Source organism: Cyclopterus lumpus, chromosome 10 (genome assembly GCF_009769545.1).
Source record: "Cyclopterus lumpus isolate fCycLum1 chromosome 10, fCycLum1.pri, whole genome shotgun sequence".
NCBI lineage: Eukaryota > Metazoa > Chordata > Actinopteri > Perciformes > Cyclopteridae > Cyclopterus > Cyclopterus lumpus.
In genome coordinates, this window is record NC_046975.1 from 7,179,260 (window position 1) to 7,196,120 (window position 16,861).

General features: G+C 43.6%; 1 protein-coding gene across 1 annotated transcript in view; it reads right to left on the bottom strand.

Moving 5' to 3' along the window:
* tenm1 (teneurin transmembrane protein 1) overlaps positions 1–16,861 on the bottom strand; it is a 155,983-nt gene that overhangs the window by 32,659 nt on the left and 106,463 nt on the right. Inside the window, 4 exon segments of the mRNA XM_034543761.1 lie at positions 8,237–8,469; positions 13,154–13,174; positions 13,949–14,201; positions 15,164–15,307. Coding sequence (XP_034399652.1) covers positions 8,237–8,469; positions 13,154–13,174; positions 13,949–14,201; positions 15,164–15,307 — 651 coding nt within the window.

Genomic DNA, 16,861 nt, shown 5'->3' on the forward strand with positions numbered 1-16,861 from the left:
AAATGCCATTTTCCAAACCTCAGGTTGTATAACTTTACTTTGCTCCAAAATGAACTATAGGACAAAGAAAGAAATTATATTATTGGATTATAATCAATGATGGACTAATGCTCATCACTTTAATGTTGTAGCTGGTAATGGTGGAGCTCATTTTAATTACTGTATGTACTGATGAGTAGTTTAATCTACAACAAAGGCATCATAATATAGCACATGTACATTCAATGTAAATATGATGCCAGACTGCATAAAGTAGCATCAAAATAGAGCTTGTTTATAAAAAAAGACCCCCTGCCTGCGCACTGTACCCTTGTGTACAGTATGCATTATTTAGTGAAACTGATTTACTCATGTGTGACAAGGAAATACAGTTGAATAGGCATATCGGTTTATAACAGCGGTGTGTGGATAGTTTTAAGATTCTTGCAGTTCTGCCAGGAACACTTCCATCACATCCTGCAGACTGTTCGGCTGTGACGAAGTCAGCAGTGAAAATACAAACAGGACATCGGCCATGTCTCTGCAATTCTTTCCCCAATCAGGTGTGTGCTGTGTGCGGTGTGCTTGGCTTGATGGCCTTTTACTTGGCCCTGCGGATCCGGCAGAACTTCTCAATGCTGCTGCTCAGCGGTGCATGCGTGAAGCGCAAACCTTTGCCGATCTTCTAATTATCATGGACGCTGCAGTGAGACAAACAAGCTGTGGTAGAAATAGCATGACCCAATGGCGTCTCTCTCTAATTTGCATTATCATAGAGTATGCTGCTGTTTGCCTTGCTGTGTGATTTATTCATGTGTGTATCATTAATGCAGGAATGTCCGGGGGCAAAGACAAAAGCTCGGTCAATGTGAAATGAAACACAGGAACAGGCTGTTAAAAAAAAATATTGCGCACACATAATGCACACAGCGAATCTAAAGAAGCTGAAAAAAAATAAATCAGTGTGACTCATCGGATGCCCTTGTTTTGCAAAGCAGTGCTCTGTTTAAACCAACAGGAACAATGATAGTTGACCCTCTGAGAGGGACGGACGCCACAGGGCCAGTTTAATATGCAGATGAGGTGTGGGACCACAGCACGCTGCAGGATTTAGATGCAAAACACTGGCTTCTCTCGGTTTCACTCTCTCTTTATACATCTCATTCACTCTTTTCTCTCTCTTTATACATTTGATATTATTTCTTTATTATCTTTTATTCTCTGTTGTACTCACTTTCTCTTTTCACTCTCTCGCGGAGCTCCCCCTCTTTTCTCGATCAATTTAATCCCCCCCCCCCCGCCTCCCCCCTCTCTCCGTTTTGTAAAACGCAACAATCACTCTGCACTAAATGCTATGGGAGCCAGAGGTAAAATAACAATGGCATATTCATTCCAAAGTTATAACACAGAGCAGCTGGCACAAAAAAGGACTACACAGCCCGAGGAGATCTTCCAGCAAATACAGTTTGGGAAGTGGCAGATTCCAGAGAAGTGTAATGCAGTGGCTGCAGCAGATGGGGGCTCTGCGATTGCAGGACGCTGCTACTCACATGACTCCGCTGCTTGAGTAGAAGCAGGGGGACTGGTGTTTGCCGAGTCAATGGTTCCAAATGTGGGCTCGCTGACAGCATCGAACGCTTGATTCACACTGATGAAAGAGACGGAGAAACGCTTCCGTGCACACAGCGGCGTTTGCAGCCATTTCTGTAAACGAGACCGGAGCCCAATGTGTGAAGATATTCATTTGCCTAAGCTGCTTATATGTCAACCGCCGGCCAAAACAGATACTGTACCGCAGGAAGCCTGGCGTGCCGTGGAGGTTGGTGGCCAAGGCATGGGATGTGCCATGTGAAGCGTATTTACCTCTGGCTGTGGCAATGTTTTTCTTTTCTTTTAGAAACTCCCTCACTGTTCAACATGCTAATAACCGCAACCAGTTTAAAGCCCACTGTTTCATCATCCGGCTCCCCGGCCCCGTTATCTCAACTCTGATGGCGTGCCTCGCAGCTGTAGCGTTGAGTGAGAAAAATGTGTTGTGTCTTGTCTGTGTGGGGAATAGAGCGACGCGGCAAAAGAGGCAGAAAGAGAGAAAAGACGAGGGGTGAGAGAGAAAGAGGGAAAAAGGGAGAGAGAGGCCGATGGGGCAAGAGGGAGAAATATGGCGGCAGCATGTCAGCCACTGATAAGGGCATTAGTCTGCCCCCTGTGGGTCGGAGTGAGAGACTGCCACTGCAAGCACTCACACTGCCATATACATGCACACACACACACACTGCCATATACATACACACACACACACACACACACACACGCACGCACGGACACTCCTCTCGGTGGATATCAGCTTTGCTGTCTGGGACCAGTCAACAAATACCAGATAAGACCTGCACATGGCAAACAACAACTCCCAAACACTGGAGTGACTCTCTGAACTCTTCCGTCCAAATAAACTCATGAAATGCAGACAGTTCTTATTTACATACACACAACACTTATTTACCACATGTTTGTGTAAAAAAATAAAGAAAAAAAGTAGCCCTTCATGTTGTGAACAGAAGGGGCCCAGAGATGCGAGCCAAGGCTGTAGGGTCCTGCGGGACCGACGCCTCTTTCATGTCAGACATGGGATCCATCCTAAATGGAGCGAGGCCCTTTTATTTACCGAGCTAATTGACTGCAGTGGTGCACGTGGAGCCAACTCTAAACAATGCCCCAGATCTTGTATTCATAAGTGAGTGTTTGAAGGACACAAGATAATCCCTGCAATTTACTCTACGGAGAGACGAACTTGGACGACGGCGGTGCGCTCAACCGAGCCGCAACATTGTTTGCGAAATTTAAATGATGGATTACTATATAGCAACCGTTCGCCATGTTGTAATAACACGTGTCTTAATTACGTGTCACAGTAGGAAGACTGCCGCGTAGGAAGGAAGGAAGGAAGGAAGGAAGGAAGGAAGGAAGGAAGGAAGGAAGGAAGGAAGGAAGGAAGGAAAGGAAAGGAAAGGAAAGGAAAAGAGACGGGGGGACAAGGAAGGCTCTAATTTGGATTGAGGAGCTCACCAGAGGACGCGAGACAAGATCAATGCCGGAGAATCACAGAGCCACAGCTTCAAAAAAAGAAGAAAAAAAGTAACGGCCAGATTTCTCTGTGAAGTCTACCACTCATTACCATTGGTAAGAGGGTGCGGGAAGGAGGATGAGTGTGTGCTGTGGCAGATGGATGACAGGGAACCAGGGGGCTCCAGGCAGAAATCTCCAGAGCCTTTATAAGAGCTGGTTAGTGGGAGCACAATGGCCACGGAGCCTGTGAAGTCAGTATAAAATACCTGACCGTGTGTGAACAGAGAGTCTTGGGACAGAATATTCTATTACTGTACAAAGACAGAGATGCAGCGTGTTCTCAGGTAGAAGGGGCACGTACGCTGAGAATAACAGTCCTCAGATCATCTGTCAGATTGCGGCAGGAATCAGCTCCAATCTTGTTTGTCTCTCATCTTCCTCTTTCGCTTTTCATCATCCTTTCCCTCTTGTGTCTGTACGAACCCGTGAAGTTAGGGGTAATAAAAAGTTCGCCTATCGAATTTGGAGCTGCTTTGTATCAATGAAATCGGCGGCGTTTGATGAATTTAGACGCTTCTGCGCCACATTGGTTTAGCCGTGCACGATAATCGACTGGCGGCCTGTCTGCCTCCGACGTCACATTGCATCGGACGCATTGCACGCTGAGTGTGACTGACAGGAGCCGCCCGTGCAGGACTGTGGGCGTAGCCTGAGTGACAGGCCCGCGGCCAAATCTGCTGTGCGACCCGGGGACTGAGAGGTGGCCAGGCGTGTGGGTGTGATTGGTGAGGGCGGGCAACAGATTATTTCCTCATCAAGGCAGCACATATTTCAAAAGAGCACATGCCCACAAGGCCCCCCAGACGCATCATAATGCGAGGACATGCTGAGTTCAGTGACACGTAGCAAACTATACAGCAACCCTTTTCATGTTTTCATTCAGTCTAAGTGGAGGAAAGGTGGTAAAGTTATAATTAATTTATAATTAATAAGAATTCATTAGCCAATCGGACCTCATCGGGACATTGATGAATGATAGATACTGCTGTTCCCTCCTCTTCAACCTTGTTCTCAATTCACACTCTTGTCCTTTTCTCTCTCATTCATATTCATCGTCATATTTATATATATACACACATGCCTAGTATTAGTGTAATCTCAGTTATATCACTACTGCTACAAGCCATACTCATTAGTGCAAGCTTCCCATTTATTTGTGATTTCAACTATAACAAGTACAGCTGAAAACACACACACACACACGCACACACGCACACACGCACACACACACACACGGTGTCTACATTTGACTCCTACAGACCAGTGCAATGGATAGAAACAACAACTCTCTAGCCCCGGCCTTCCTGTGGGGCACAATGCTTCACTGAAGTCAGACTTGTTCCAGCTCAGAGACGGGGAAGAAGAAAGGAACTAAAACGTTGGTACTGTTCACCAGCAGCGAAGGCCCTCTGATAACTAAGGATGTAATGATTAACCAATTTAAATCGACACTCCGGGCTTAACGTCTCAAATATGTGTGCATTAATTCAAATAGCTTGAACTGGGCTAAAGCTGGGAGAGAATTGGGCCTTAATCTGCAGACTTCTATGCATTAGAAAAGCTTAAGGACGGGCGTGTTTTCGTTTAGCTCCTACTAGTGCCATTTTTTCTTGCAAGTTAAGGTAAGCCATTTACAGCTTACCCTATTAGACAAGCTATTATTGTCATTTCAATAAAAAGATCATACACATCCCCTTGTCATGTACAAGGGAATATATTCCTGTATTTTCTCTTCAACCATTTTATTGCTGACAATTTCCTTAAAATCCCAGACACATCGTTCCTCTGGACTTCCTCTGAGCCTGTTACAGCCGGGCGAACACGGAGGCACTGTGTGGGCGTGTGCGACTGACATCTCCCTGTTGGCTTCTTCTTTGCATCCCCTATGCTGGGACAAATTACACCCTTCATGGTACACGGAGGCCGGTGACCTCAAGTAATTCCCAGCGCAACTCCATCCACCTTCGACCCGATGCCCCCGTTCACATCATATGGGCTGGATGGTTGTAATGGGAAATGTTCCCGTCTTTACGACTTGGCTGTGTGAGAGCGAACTGACAACAGAGTATTGTATTCATTGAATTTTGATTGACGGGCACGATATGAGGAGTCCATGTTTGTTCGGTTTGCAGGCACTTCCGTATTATTATTAATACGCCAAGTCGGATATATCAGAGCTTTCATTAAAAAAATAATAATGTCCAATTGTAATTATGAAGCAAAAGGCTTGTCATGGACAGGCGGAGAAGAGTTTATGAGTGAGTCTGCTGCAGAGTATTGTTGAAAAATGCTGATTGGCTGCACTATGTTGAAGCAAACATGGCGGGGATGCAGGCACGGAGCCAGCAGAGTGTACTGTGTGTACTGTATGGACCCAGGGGCGGAGCCTTCATTTGAGAGTTCAGTGACATTTTTTGACAAGAAATGGGTTTTCGATGCACAGCAGAAGTTGTTTTTTTACCAAGCCGTAGTCCTCAAAGCGGGTTTGGAAAGGTTTAATCAGCTCCTCCAGGAACTTAGCATGGTTCTGAAAGTGTTTTTTTTGTTTCCTCGAGTTTGTTCCAAAAGGCTCGATAAAGTGCAGCACGACCTCCTGCATGTCAAGTTTAAACACCTCAAGCTTCCTCTGAAAAGCACGCCACCACAGACATGAGGTCACTGTGTTGTTTCTACCCTGAAGCTTGACATTAAAGTCACTGTAGTGGGAAGTCATATCTGGCAGATTTTCATTTTATTTCTATTTTGCAGGACACCATTTTTTTGCTTTTTCTGTCTCTTTTTGTGTTTATTGCTCAGACAGAAAGGGTTAGAAGCATTGTGCAAATGGCCCAAAAGAATGTTCCGGTGTCTCTGCTGAGCCACCTGACATTGTTGTGAGGGAGCAAATCATCAAAGGTTGCACCAACCTCTGTCAGAAAATGTTTCTCATCACGGTCGCCGTGACTTCTGAGTACAATCCACCCAGACTAGCACACAGAAACGAGCGCATTATGTGGGGATACATCAGACCGGCGAGTTTGGAAGCGTCGCACCAATACCCTCTCTTTCCCTGTCACGGAAGGCGCTCCATGCATACTGATTTGTCCGGTGCAAGTGAGATGAATTGTTCCCTTTTTACGCCGCCACAAAGTTGCTGGAGCAAAGATATTCAGCAAGAATCTCTGCTCGCATTGGCGCGGAGAAATCAGACAGTGGTGTCTGATTTATTTTCTCCTTCATTTCATCCTCTTACTTTCCCTGCAGCATGGCCTCCGTCAGGTCACTCATACGCTCTTTCATTAGTTCAGTGTCCGAAAAGAGGGGGGGCTCTTATGTTCGCGTAGGGCTCATGCTACTTTCAGTAAGGCCTCCGATGTCCGCGCTTACTGTGTCATCGTTTTTGACAATTATTCTGAGCGACTTCACCCGATGTAGTTTGGTGGTTCTGGGGATCGTATTGTTCAAAATGGACATGATTGGCGGTTTGGCGTCACCGCCCTACACTATGGCCACCTAAATAAAGCACAGTGGTGTCGTGCGTCCCTCGGGCAAGACAAACGCGTACATATTACAGCTCTCTTTTTTGTGTGTACCGGTGTATTGCGTATGTATTTGTTTTCCCATCTGGGGCTTCTACATCTGATCTGACAACAGCCTTGCTAACTGTGACGACTAGCAGGCGGCTGAATAATGACAGGCGAGCCGATGTGATAGCGTCGACTACTGTCAAGAGCGGTCGTGATCTGTGTGCGCGGAAAATTTTTTCAGAATAAACTGCATTTCTGTAGCGATCTGGACCTCATTTTGATATTGCAAGAATAGCTCAGGTGCGACTAATAACAGTAATGATGGCCTCATTCCACTGAAGTGTCCCAGTAAGCCAGCATGCACAATGCCAGGGTCCCGAAACTGGAACACCTGAATGATTACCAGTTTTAATAGTCACACCTGTGTTGTTCCTGCCGCGACAAGGCAGAATGTCTGCTATGGAGAAAGGTCTTGCTGAACTTTGGCACAAAGACAGACAATTTGCTTTCACAATTGCTATTATTACTATTTTTAAAGAGGAATCACTGACCTTTGAGAATCAAAGATAATCACTACAATTGGATAGCTGAAGAGTTGAAACATTCGTGTTGCCTGGTTAAATCAATTTGTATAAAAAAATGCTGATGACAGCGCACAAGCAACATGAAGCCATCAATCCGTCCGAGCTGGTGTCAACAGCACGGGCTGCCGGTGGGGATGTGTGGGGTGTTTCTGTGGCAGAGCACAGTGGGGGCCTTGAACCAATTAAACATCATTTAAATGCCACGGCATATGTGAACGTTCGAGCGCTCACAAATGATATGGGAAGGAATGCTCTAAATGATTGTCTCTTTAGTCAAAACATAACACAGGAATCTATCATAACATTAATATTTGTGCAGAGTTTGTGCAGAAAACTGATATTCTACATCAACATGTTGCATTTAAAAAAGGGAAGAGAAAGTCAGCGCTGTAATTTAGAGAATAAATCTAATCACACTTGAGTTGCACTGTAATTATATGTCTTTTCTGACAAAATGGAACATTAGTTCTAAGTGCTTGTTATCCGATAATTAATAATTCAATCTGGGGAGTGGAAAGAATATTTCTTAAGAAGGTCAAAAATCGAGTAGGTTTCTGACTTCATAAAACAACAAATGCCCACAGGAAGGACATGTATAGATATATATATAATTACACACATTGTATTACAGCATTGGAACTGACTTAGATTAATGGATGTGAAACTGATTATAAATGTGATAACAATACTGTCAAATAGAAATAATAAAGAAAAAACAAACACTCCCATGTGGATTTCCTTTACTTCCAGGAGAAAGATAGATCTAGGGCCCAAAATGATACTTTTTATGAGATTTTCCCATGAAGAACTGATTGTATTGCAGTCTGCAAAATGAGAAATGTGAAACTTTATCTTGTTCATTTTTTTTCTTTATGAAATCGGGAGTATATTAAATTATTCCAAAAGTCAGTGCAATGAGCTGCTTCAATACCTAAGTATTGACCTTCAGAAAACTAGTCACGGGCCAGTCCTCCGGCTAGTTGTGCCACATATCAGAACCAGAATCAGAAATACTTCATCCACACCCTTCAGATATTCTCCTACCTCGGGGGTTGTTGAGTGCAGCTTCAGTGGCCTTCCTGCCCTCTCCACAGTGGCTCTGGTCAAAAGGCAGACACTGCTCCCCGGTCCCGGCCACTACCTCCAGGTTGCGGGACGGATCCTTTGGCTGGCCGAGGTTCCTCACCCGGTACACCCGGCGGCTGCTGGTGTCTGACACGTAAAGGACCTCCCCCATTGGATCCATGGCCAGGTAGTACTTATGAGCGGGGCTGGTGCTAGTGATGTAAAGTATTCGCAGTTAATGAGGAATTCAGTGAGAAAGCAAAGATAGTTTAGATGGTGGCGAAGGTACATTTTTCCAATGACATACAGTGTTCCAAAGAGCATTTAGTTTGGCTTTTTAGAAGAAAAAAAAAGTGTTTCTTACTTACCCAACGCGAAACAAACAGTGAGACTAGCCAACTTTAGGAAATGATGATAATAATAAGCAGCGTTCATGAATAGACAGCACCATCAATTAAAGAAAAGGCATTTTAGAGGCAATCAGGTCATCCCAGTGAAAAGAATTGTGTGAGAGACTCTGGGAGCGAACTTGTTCCTGTGCTGGAACAGCAAGAAGGTCTACCAATTGAAATAGCACAGACGGCCACATTACTAATGTCATTCTTAGGATTTAGTCTCAGGATGTTCGGTTAGAATTTTTTTTATTAGGGATGCTACTTTAAAAAGTATTCAACCATCAGTGTATGTCACTACTAACTAATAATCCTATGCAGCAAGGCAAACCAGTTATAAAATGTGCCCCACCTGAACTGTAGAAACATTTTCCACAGAGAATATAAACTATAGAATACTATATACTGAATGAACCTGATGATAGAATATGTTCTGTATGTCGAGGCCAACATGAAGTAATTCATTTGTTTATGGCGGATCTATCCACAGTAACAATAGAATGATATGTTTTTTCCTTCTATTTAAATATATAAAAACTCTTAACTCTATCATAAAGCTTGTAAAGCTTTACAAACTTGGAAACTAAAGAAGGCAAGAACTGTAGTCTAACGTAATTGCGGTGTGAATGCTGGGTGATGACAAGCTGATGCCACACTGTAATGCTGTTAAATAACATCAATAATGTATGAAAAATGCATTCACACTACAGCAAAATAATATACTTTTAATATTAGGCTCCTTCATTCTTTATTTAAATAAAGACATAAATGAGACTGTATGGGTTTAGTGTGCCTTGTATAATGCTCCCCTATAGTATCAGTACAAAAACAGCAGTGTGCAGACAGGTGCAGTTACTTATAATAATGCCAGAAAGATTTTTGCTTTTTTTTTGAGACAGCCGAGATTTCAAAGTGCTCGTCACATGTTCGACGCCATCAATTATTTATTGCTTCCATGTCACGAAGCAATAACGACCTTTATGTGTAAATGTATGTGTAGAGCGGATAGGGCGGAGAACAGCATAATTCATGCATTCATAAAGAAAAACCAATAAAAACAAAAGGCTGTGATATGATACCACTGTTGCGCATATTGAAATGAGGTTATGTTTTTGATTTTCATGGGTTCTGCATTAATAGTGATCGTTGTACAACGTTGTCTTTATTGCTTCATTTTTTATCTTTTCACTACTATTGCGTGCGGTCCAGAATAGTAATAAGCACAACTAAACTGAGAGCGAGAGGAAAACAGAGACAATAACAGGGAGAAAGGGATAACACACAACAAAGGTCCGGACCCAAATTAAACCCAGAACATTCATACAGCTAAATTTGGCCCGAGCCGAATGAGCCATGCAGACACGTAATGGTCTTTTGTTCTAGCTGTAATTGTTATTTTATGAGAGGTGAGAGTGGACAAAAAACAGGAAGTTCATTTCCAGCTTCAGGCTCAACAATACAATATGTTGTGTGGAGGAAAAGGTGGTACGGTCTTATGTACTTTTCATACTGTTCTAATAACACTAAGCCTCGGGCTTTAGAAAGTACACCTTGACCACCGACTTTATTTACCCTGCATGTCGGCTGTGAGCCGCACTGCGTGCAGGAAGAGTGCCCCCACTGTGGACATGTACCCGTGCAGAGAACACTCGGCTTCTGTTATGAGCAATACAGTCTGCAGTTCATTCATTACAGAAAACCTTTTGATATTGTCAGGGCATTGGTCTGTATTGTTGAGACTTGAACACAGTGATCGCAAAAAATAATGTGAGGGAGAAATCCTAAATAAATCGAGATCAAAGCAAATACTTTATAATGTCAGCTGTACTGGTCAAAGGCTTCCTGACAATTAAAACCAAAGATACACTGTAACAGCGTTCCATTTGCTTCTCTCAATTTAAAAAAAGGGAAATTATAATGTCAAGAATAATATCGAAAATAACGGATGAAACTACGGTTCTTTAAAATCCTGGATGGCCGCCCGAGGTAGTGCTTAACCCTGGATGTCTAAGAACTCTCACGGTCATGAAGGATGAGATAGAACTCTGACATCATGCTTCTGCATAGTCTTCCTCAATTAATACGTTTACATTTTCTACAGACACGAGTCCTTTTTTTATACTTAACATTTTCTCAAAATGTTTAGTTTGCTCTGGAGAGTGGCTGTACACCGTCAGGCCATTCAAACCCTTCACTCTTAAGAGAAAACTCACTTCCGATATTAGCCTGAACTTTCTCCCGACGCGGAAAAAAATAACAAAATAAACGCTGCAACATAGGCAAGGGTTCTGTCAGTCATCTAGTCCGTTAAGTGCATAACAGTTTACAGAGCTCTGCACTGAACTGCACATATATAATTTAAACTTGATCCTGAGAGAGTTCCTCAGAGTTTCAAAGTGTGCCACTGCTCTGTGCATTTTGTTGGGCTTCTTGAAGTCACTGCGGGCGGTGCGCGATGCAGAGATCTGATTATAAATCACCTCTCCTGTGTTTTTCTCAATTAGATGCTCACGGCTCAGAGTACATGTATCCAGTGGAAGGGAAATGAACAACAATAACAACTAAAGCAAAAAGAAAAAACAATATCCCCTTGTTCCCTCCACATAAAATACCTAAACAATGATCAGAGTTGATAGACATTGTGATCTGTTCCATGTCTGTGTGAATCGACCGTCTGGGTTCTCAGATAATATTGTCGAGGACTTCCTCCTCTATTTGCTTTATTCCTTCCTCAAACTCTTGACGGGGGAGAATAGACAATGGTTTTACGATGAGTACATCCCATATTGTCTCCCCTCGGAGAACACCTTGTTTTGAAGCCCCGTCGGCTGATAGGCACTTTGCCGGAAAAGAACGTGGACTGAAAAGCTTTGAAAGTCGAATATGGATGAATAATTAATGCATTTGACTTGGGAGAACAATAGTATGGAATAAAAGAGAAACATTAACATGCTTCTAACGGCAAAAAGCTGGTGCGGAGGAGGAAAACAGGAGGATACAGGAGCTGAAGGAGAAACCTCCAGGGTGAGGAAAGGGTATCCAAAGTGCCTTTAGAAGAATTCTGTTGCTATAGGCTCAGACCTGTGGTTCCTAATATAACGTAATCCAAAGTTCCCCCGCAGCTCTGTGGGACTAACCGTGCCCCTTTATTGACACCAGCTGTCACGTCCCAGGTGTGTTCCTATGAATTGATTATATAAAAGTTAATATAACAGTAGACGTGACAATATTATTTCATAGTGGCAGGAGGTAGTTTTCATTCAGTCGATACGTTGGGTGGGTGAACTATTTTAAACAATTTCTAATGTTTATCTATCTATTTTAATCGTTGCAAGCTGTTTCAACTTATTCTAGCAGGCTAAATAGTGGTATGCACTCTCTACATCGATATACATATCTTGGAAAGCGCCCTTAAGAAATCATAGTTCCATCGCCTCAATTCAGTTCCCGTAACGACAGAATATTTCCTACGTTGTATCGTGGATGCCTTTTAGTTCTTTTTTGCATTTTAGTGTGGACAGAGATATGTATTATAAAACGAAGGTCGTTTGGAGAGAATCATTTTTGTTTTCTTCATATATATATCTGTATACGTGTAGACAGGGCTTATATATTTTTTTAATATTATATTTCATCTAATCAAAATAGCTGCTACACAATCTTTGCCCCCGAGCATCTGTTGAAGTACCAACTGAGGTATCAGGACCACTGGTTGGGAAGAAATGCATCACGATTTATGCATTACAGGCGCATTTTACATTTTCCCACTTGCAGACACATGTACACACCCACACGTACAGTACATACCATAAACACACAGCCAGGTTATCCTTTTTGCATGCTTGGAAACTTTGGCATGCTGGAGATATGGCATCTAGAAAAATCCTCTCTTGGATAAGCCCTCTCTGTCTCTTATACAAAAACACCCACAAGCACACACACACAATTGGCTTGATATAAACCTTGATAACGGCGCGCGTGTATACACACACTCACACACACACACACGCACATCTGTAACACCCCATAACATCTGTCTAATCTTCTGTCGAACATGGCATACAGAGCTTGCACCACCATCGAGACCCCGGGCCGGGGACGATGTCGAGGCCGCGCAAGGCCTCGGGCTTTAGCCCCGGCTCAAGGAGAGAGTGAGCCGCTGCAACCTCCAATCAGACTCCCAGTAATCCCCGAAAAACATGCCTTGACATTTTGGCAGATTTCCAATCGACAAATGTAATATCGCCTTGTGAAATTTAAATGGGGATTTGATAGATCTGACTGGAACCTGAGTTTATGCAGCTTTACTGTGTGGTCTACTAGTGGGAAGAGAGGGAAAGTCAGGTCAATGCAATTATGCAATGTGCAGCAAAACAAACCAAGACGAATGGAGGATTTCTGTGGGGGATTTGGCAACATGTCCTACTCTTGACACATGTAATTTCTGTGCATGGGTGTGTTTTGTGCAGGAACATAAAAGGAGGTGTTAATCACTAGTTCTCACCTGTGTCGGGTGTCCCGGTTCCTGATAATAAGCCATAACGGAGTGTTTAAAAAGGAGAAAAGAGAAGGTAAAAAAAAACAATCATTTATGATGCTAACGAGAGTCACTCAGAATTTCATAGGCTACAATGAGTCAATTTTCCCCTCATCAAATGGGATTAGGATTGATTTAGAAGGCTGTATTGTTTCACATTAAATATTTACCTAAACAGGAAGCTTTTTACCATTTCCTCCCAGAGGACAGGGAAGTATCAAATACAGACACTATGAAACCTTCGCCTGAACCCGAAATATTAGTCAGAGATACAATAATAACAGAAAATGAGAGAGTAAAGTTACATAAGGAGAACACTTTACAGGACAAATGACTGTGCAATCCCATCGAGATTCTACGCTTGAGAAAATACAGAAATAGAGAATGTAGCGCCTGCAGCGCAGTAGGAGATATCACCGTCATAATCCACAGCAGAAGGAAAGAAATATCTTTGTTTCACAGCAGAGACTTTCACATCCTTAAGAGGTAGATTAGAGGCTGTGATGTCTGAATCTCGCGCACTCTGCTTTTGCATGAAGACAACCGTCAGAACGTATTCTGTTGAGATCAAACAGATCACAACCGCAGATGCCAAACCAAAGCTAATGCCATGCTAACCCGCATCAGCTGAGCTCATTTTGTTCTAATTGTGCCCACTCGACCCGATGCTCAAAATCCCACCGTTTACTACCCACTGTGGGAGGTCCCTTTCGAGTTCAAGTCTATGTTATCACACGCGTGCGCAATGAGACCGGGACTCACTTGAGCTCCAGAATGGTTCTGGTGTATCCATCGGGATGGACCCTGCGGATGAAGTTGAAGTCCCCCACGTAGAGGGAGCCGTCGGGGCCGCTGGCCAGCGCCACGGGGGCAAACAGCATCATGTCCCGGGCGGCACCGCTGCAGCTCGGACCGCAGGGGACGCTCCGGTAAAAACCGTTCCCCATCACAGTGCTGATGACAGGAGGCTGCTGGGAGAGGAAGACGTTCTCTCCGTTTCCCTTGTGAAGAATTCCTGGTGAGGGGAGGGGAGAAAGGAATGCGATAAATACCGTATAAAGGTCCCGACAACACATTTTCTCCATCGGCTTCTTGCTACTGGTGATGGGATCCTGCATTTAACAGTTTTGGCTATTTCACATGACAGATTTTCTGGTTTTAGTGGATTTGTAATTTTGGAAAATTAAAATGTATGAAAAAAACAACCCTGAGCACTACTGCGGCTGTCTGCCTTGCACACACTGAATGTACCGCATGATGCTGGACATCACTTTCATTAACTGAAGATAAAATGTTGGTTTTTTACCCAGAATCCCCCCTGGACGCGAGACGTGAGCGCCACGCGAGTGATTCCACACACTGACTGTGTCCGGTAAACACGGTGGGCAGCAGCTCTCTAACCTCCACCTGGCTGACTGACAGCTGACGTTAACTGAACTGAAAGGTTGCCTCCGTGGGAAGACCTAATCAGGCCCATTTTATTGATACATTTATTGAGTTACCCCGCCCATTGAGGGCAATCTGCCTGTAGTGAAACAACCTCTGGGACAGTGCCATGGACGTCATGCGGGAAAAAAAAGGATATTTGAATTGTTAAAACCTATGATTGTTTAAGAACGACTATTAGAATGTAATTGTTGACAGCCCTTCTCTGCACCAATCAGGATTTCGCAACGTTTTCATCTAAATGTGACGTGCTACCCTAGTAAGAACTGTATCAAGCTATGGGTACTCGAGTAAGAGCTTTAATAATATCGGTATTTATTTAGTTGGTTTGTTGGTACTAGGGATGAGGAACATATAAAATATATACGTTTGTATCTTATAGCATTCAGATCTTTGTATATATTTATTTGGGATATGATTGTGTAATGTATTTGATTGAGTGAAAGGAAGTGAAACTTAGGTGTTGTTTGCTCAAAAAAATTAGTGTGACAAAAAAACCAACAACATACAATATATAATATTTCCTCTCACCACTGCGTATGTTGAGGGCGTGGTGTTTGTCCAGAGACCACCCTCCCAGGTTTGAGGGGATCAGTTCAAATCCCTGCATCAGAGCAGTCCTCCTCTCCCATTGGATGAATCCAGGACACGCCTCATACTCGTAGCCGACAGACACTGAAATGCAAACACACACACACACACACACACACACAGCTTTTATACGCATCAAAAAACCATGTTCTGTTGACCCGCCGTGTCCTAGCATGTTCAGCAAAATGTCTGTGTGTGTGTGTGGGGGGCACAGAACATCACAGACAGACTTTAAACGCAAGCATCTCTCACAAAACTGTAACGTAATGAGTGGAGAGACGGATGAAAGGCCTCGGGCGAGACCTCATCAGTGTGTGTGTTTGAGAGGGATCAGTGAGAAGTGGAAGCGTAATCAGGAGGAGCCCGTCTTCATGAAGGAGACCTAGAATTAGCTGCTCAGCCTCTCAGTTGTAATGATACACTGTGCAGCTTCCCACTACAACTAACAACTATCAACAGCTTGTTATAGGGGGGGGAGGGGGGGGGGGGGGGGGGGGCTTGGCAGGATCAAATTCATGAAAACGTTTTTAAAAAAGGCAGCAGGTGACAAAGCCGTGGGAGATCTTGAAAACATGTAAGCACACAAAAATACTTTTTAAGAAGTGGTGTTTTTTTGCAGTGAGGGGGCTAGTTGTTGGCAGCCAGTTGCTTACTTACACTTCCAACCGATGCAGTGCAACATTAGCATCCATTTAGCGTCATGTTTTTGGCCAACTGACAAATGTACGTCCACTCTCCCTTTGGTTCTCAAATTTCTGGCTCTTTAGCCGATGCGACATTCAAGACAAGTGAGTGCATCTTAAGTGGCTTCATTGTTGCCCTTCTTTTGAAGTGAAACCAGCTGCCTGTTGCGTCTAGAAAAATAAAAAATAAAAATAAAAAGTTTGCGGATTGTAAACAATAAATACGGTGCGCTGGAGGTCACTGAAACCTTTTGTCCGTGGTCTCATCGCCACGAGTTACCCTTTTCGAAACTACACTCAATGGTTTGATCATTTGTTTGTATGAAAATATTGATCAGCGTTGCTTTAAGTGTGTCCTTTATTCCTACCACATGCAGAGTTTTAGATTGCTGGTTAGCAAGGCTTTCATTTTAAGGAACTGTCCTTCTCTCTCTCTCTCGCCGCATGCTCTCTGCTCTTCGCCAGGCGTTGGGATGGAGAGGCGTGCTAATACAAAGCAACCTATTTTATCCGCCCTCAATCTTAAACATTTCGCCCAAAAATGCAAAAACAACGTATCAAGTTCAATTCAGTGACAATTTCAGGAAATGTAACATTGCTTAATTTAAGATAATGATATACCGTACAGTTTACACGTCTGACATGAGCGTGTGAGAGGAATAGCTGTCGCTGTCAATCGCTGATCTCTCTCTTTGCTTCATTGTGAACCAACGTGCCTGCGAATCAATGGGCACTCAAGGGGAACCAGGGAGCAAAGCCAGAATAAAGACCAGTTGAGGCGGCGGAATACGCAAGTAGACCGCTCACATTATGTACAAGCTCAGGAGATTCCCTTTAAGAGAAACTCTCGGCAAGGCGCACGGGGCCAACTTAAATGTTCAACTCCGTGGTACAATCAATGCAGTGATTTGGGAGGGGGAATAATAGGTGATTTGGGACACTGGGGCCCTGTGAA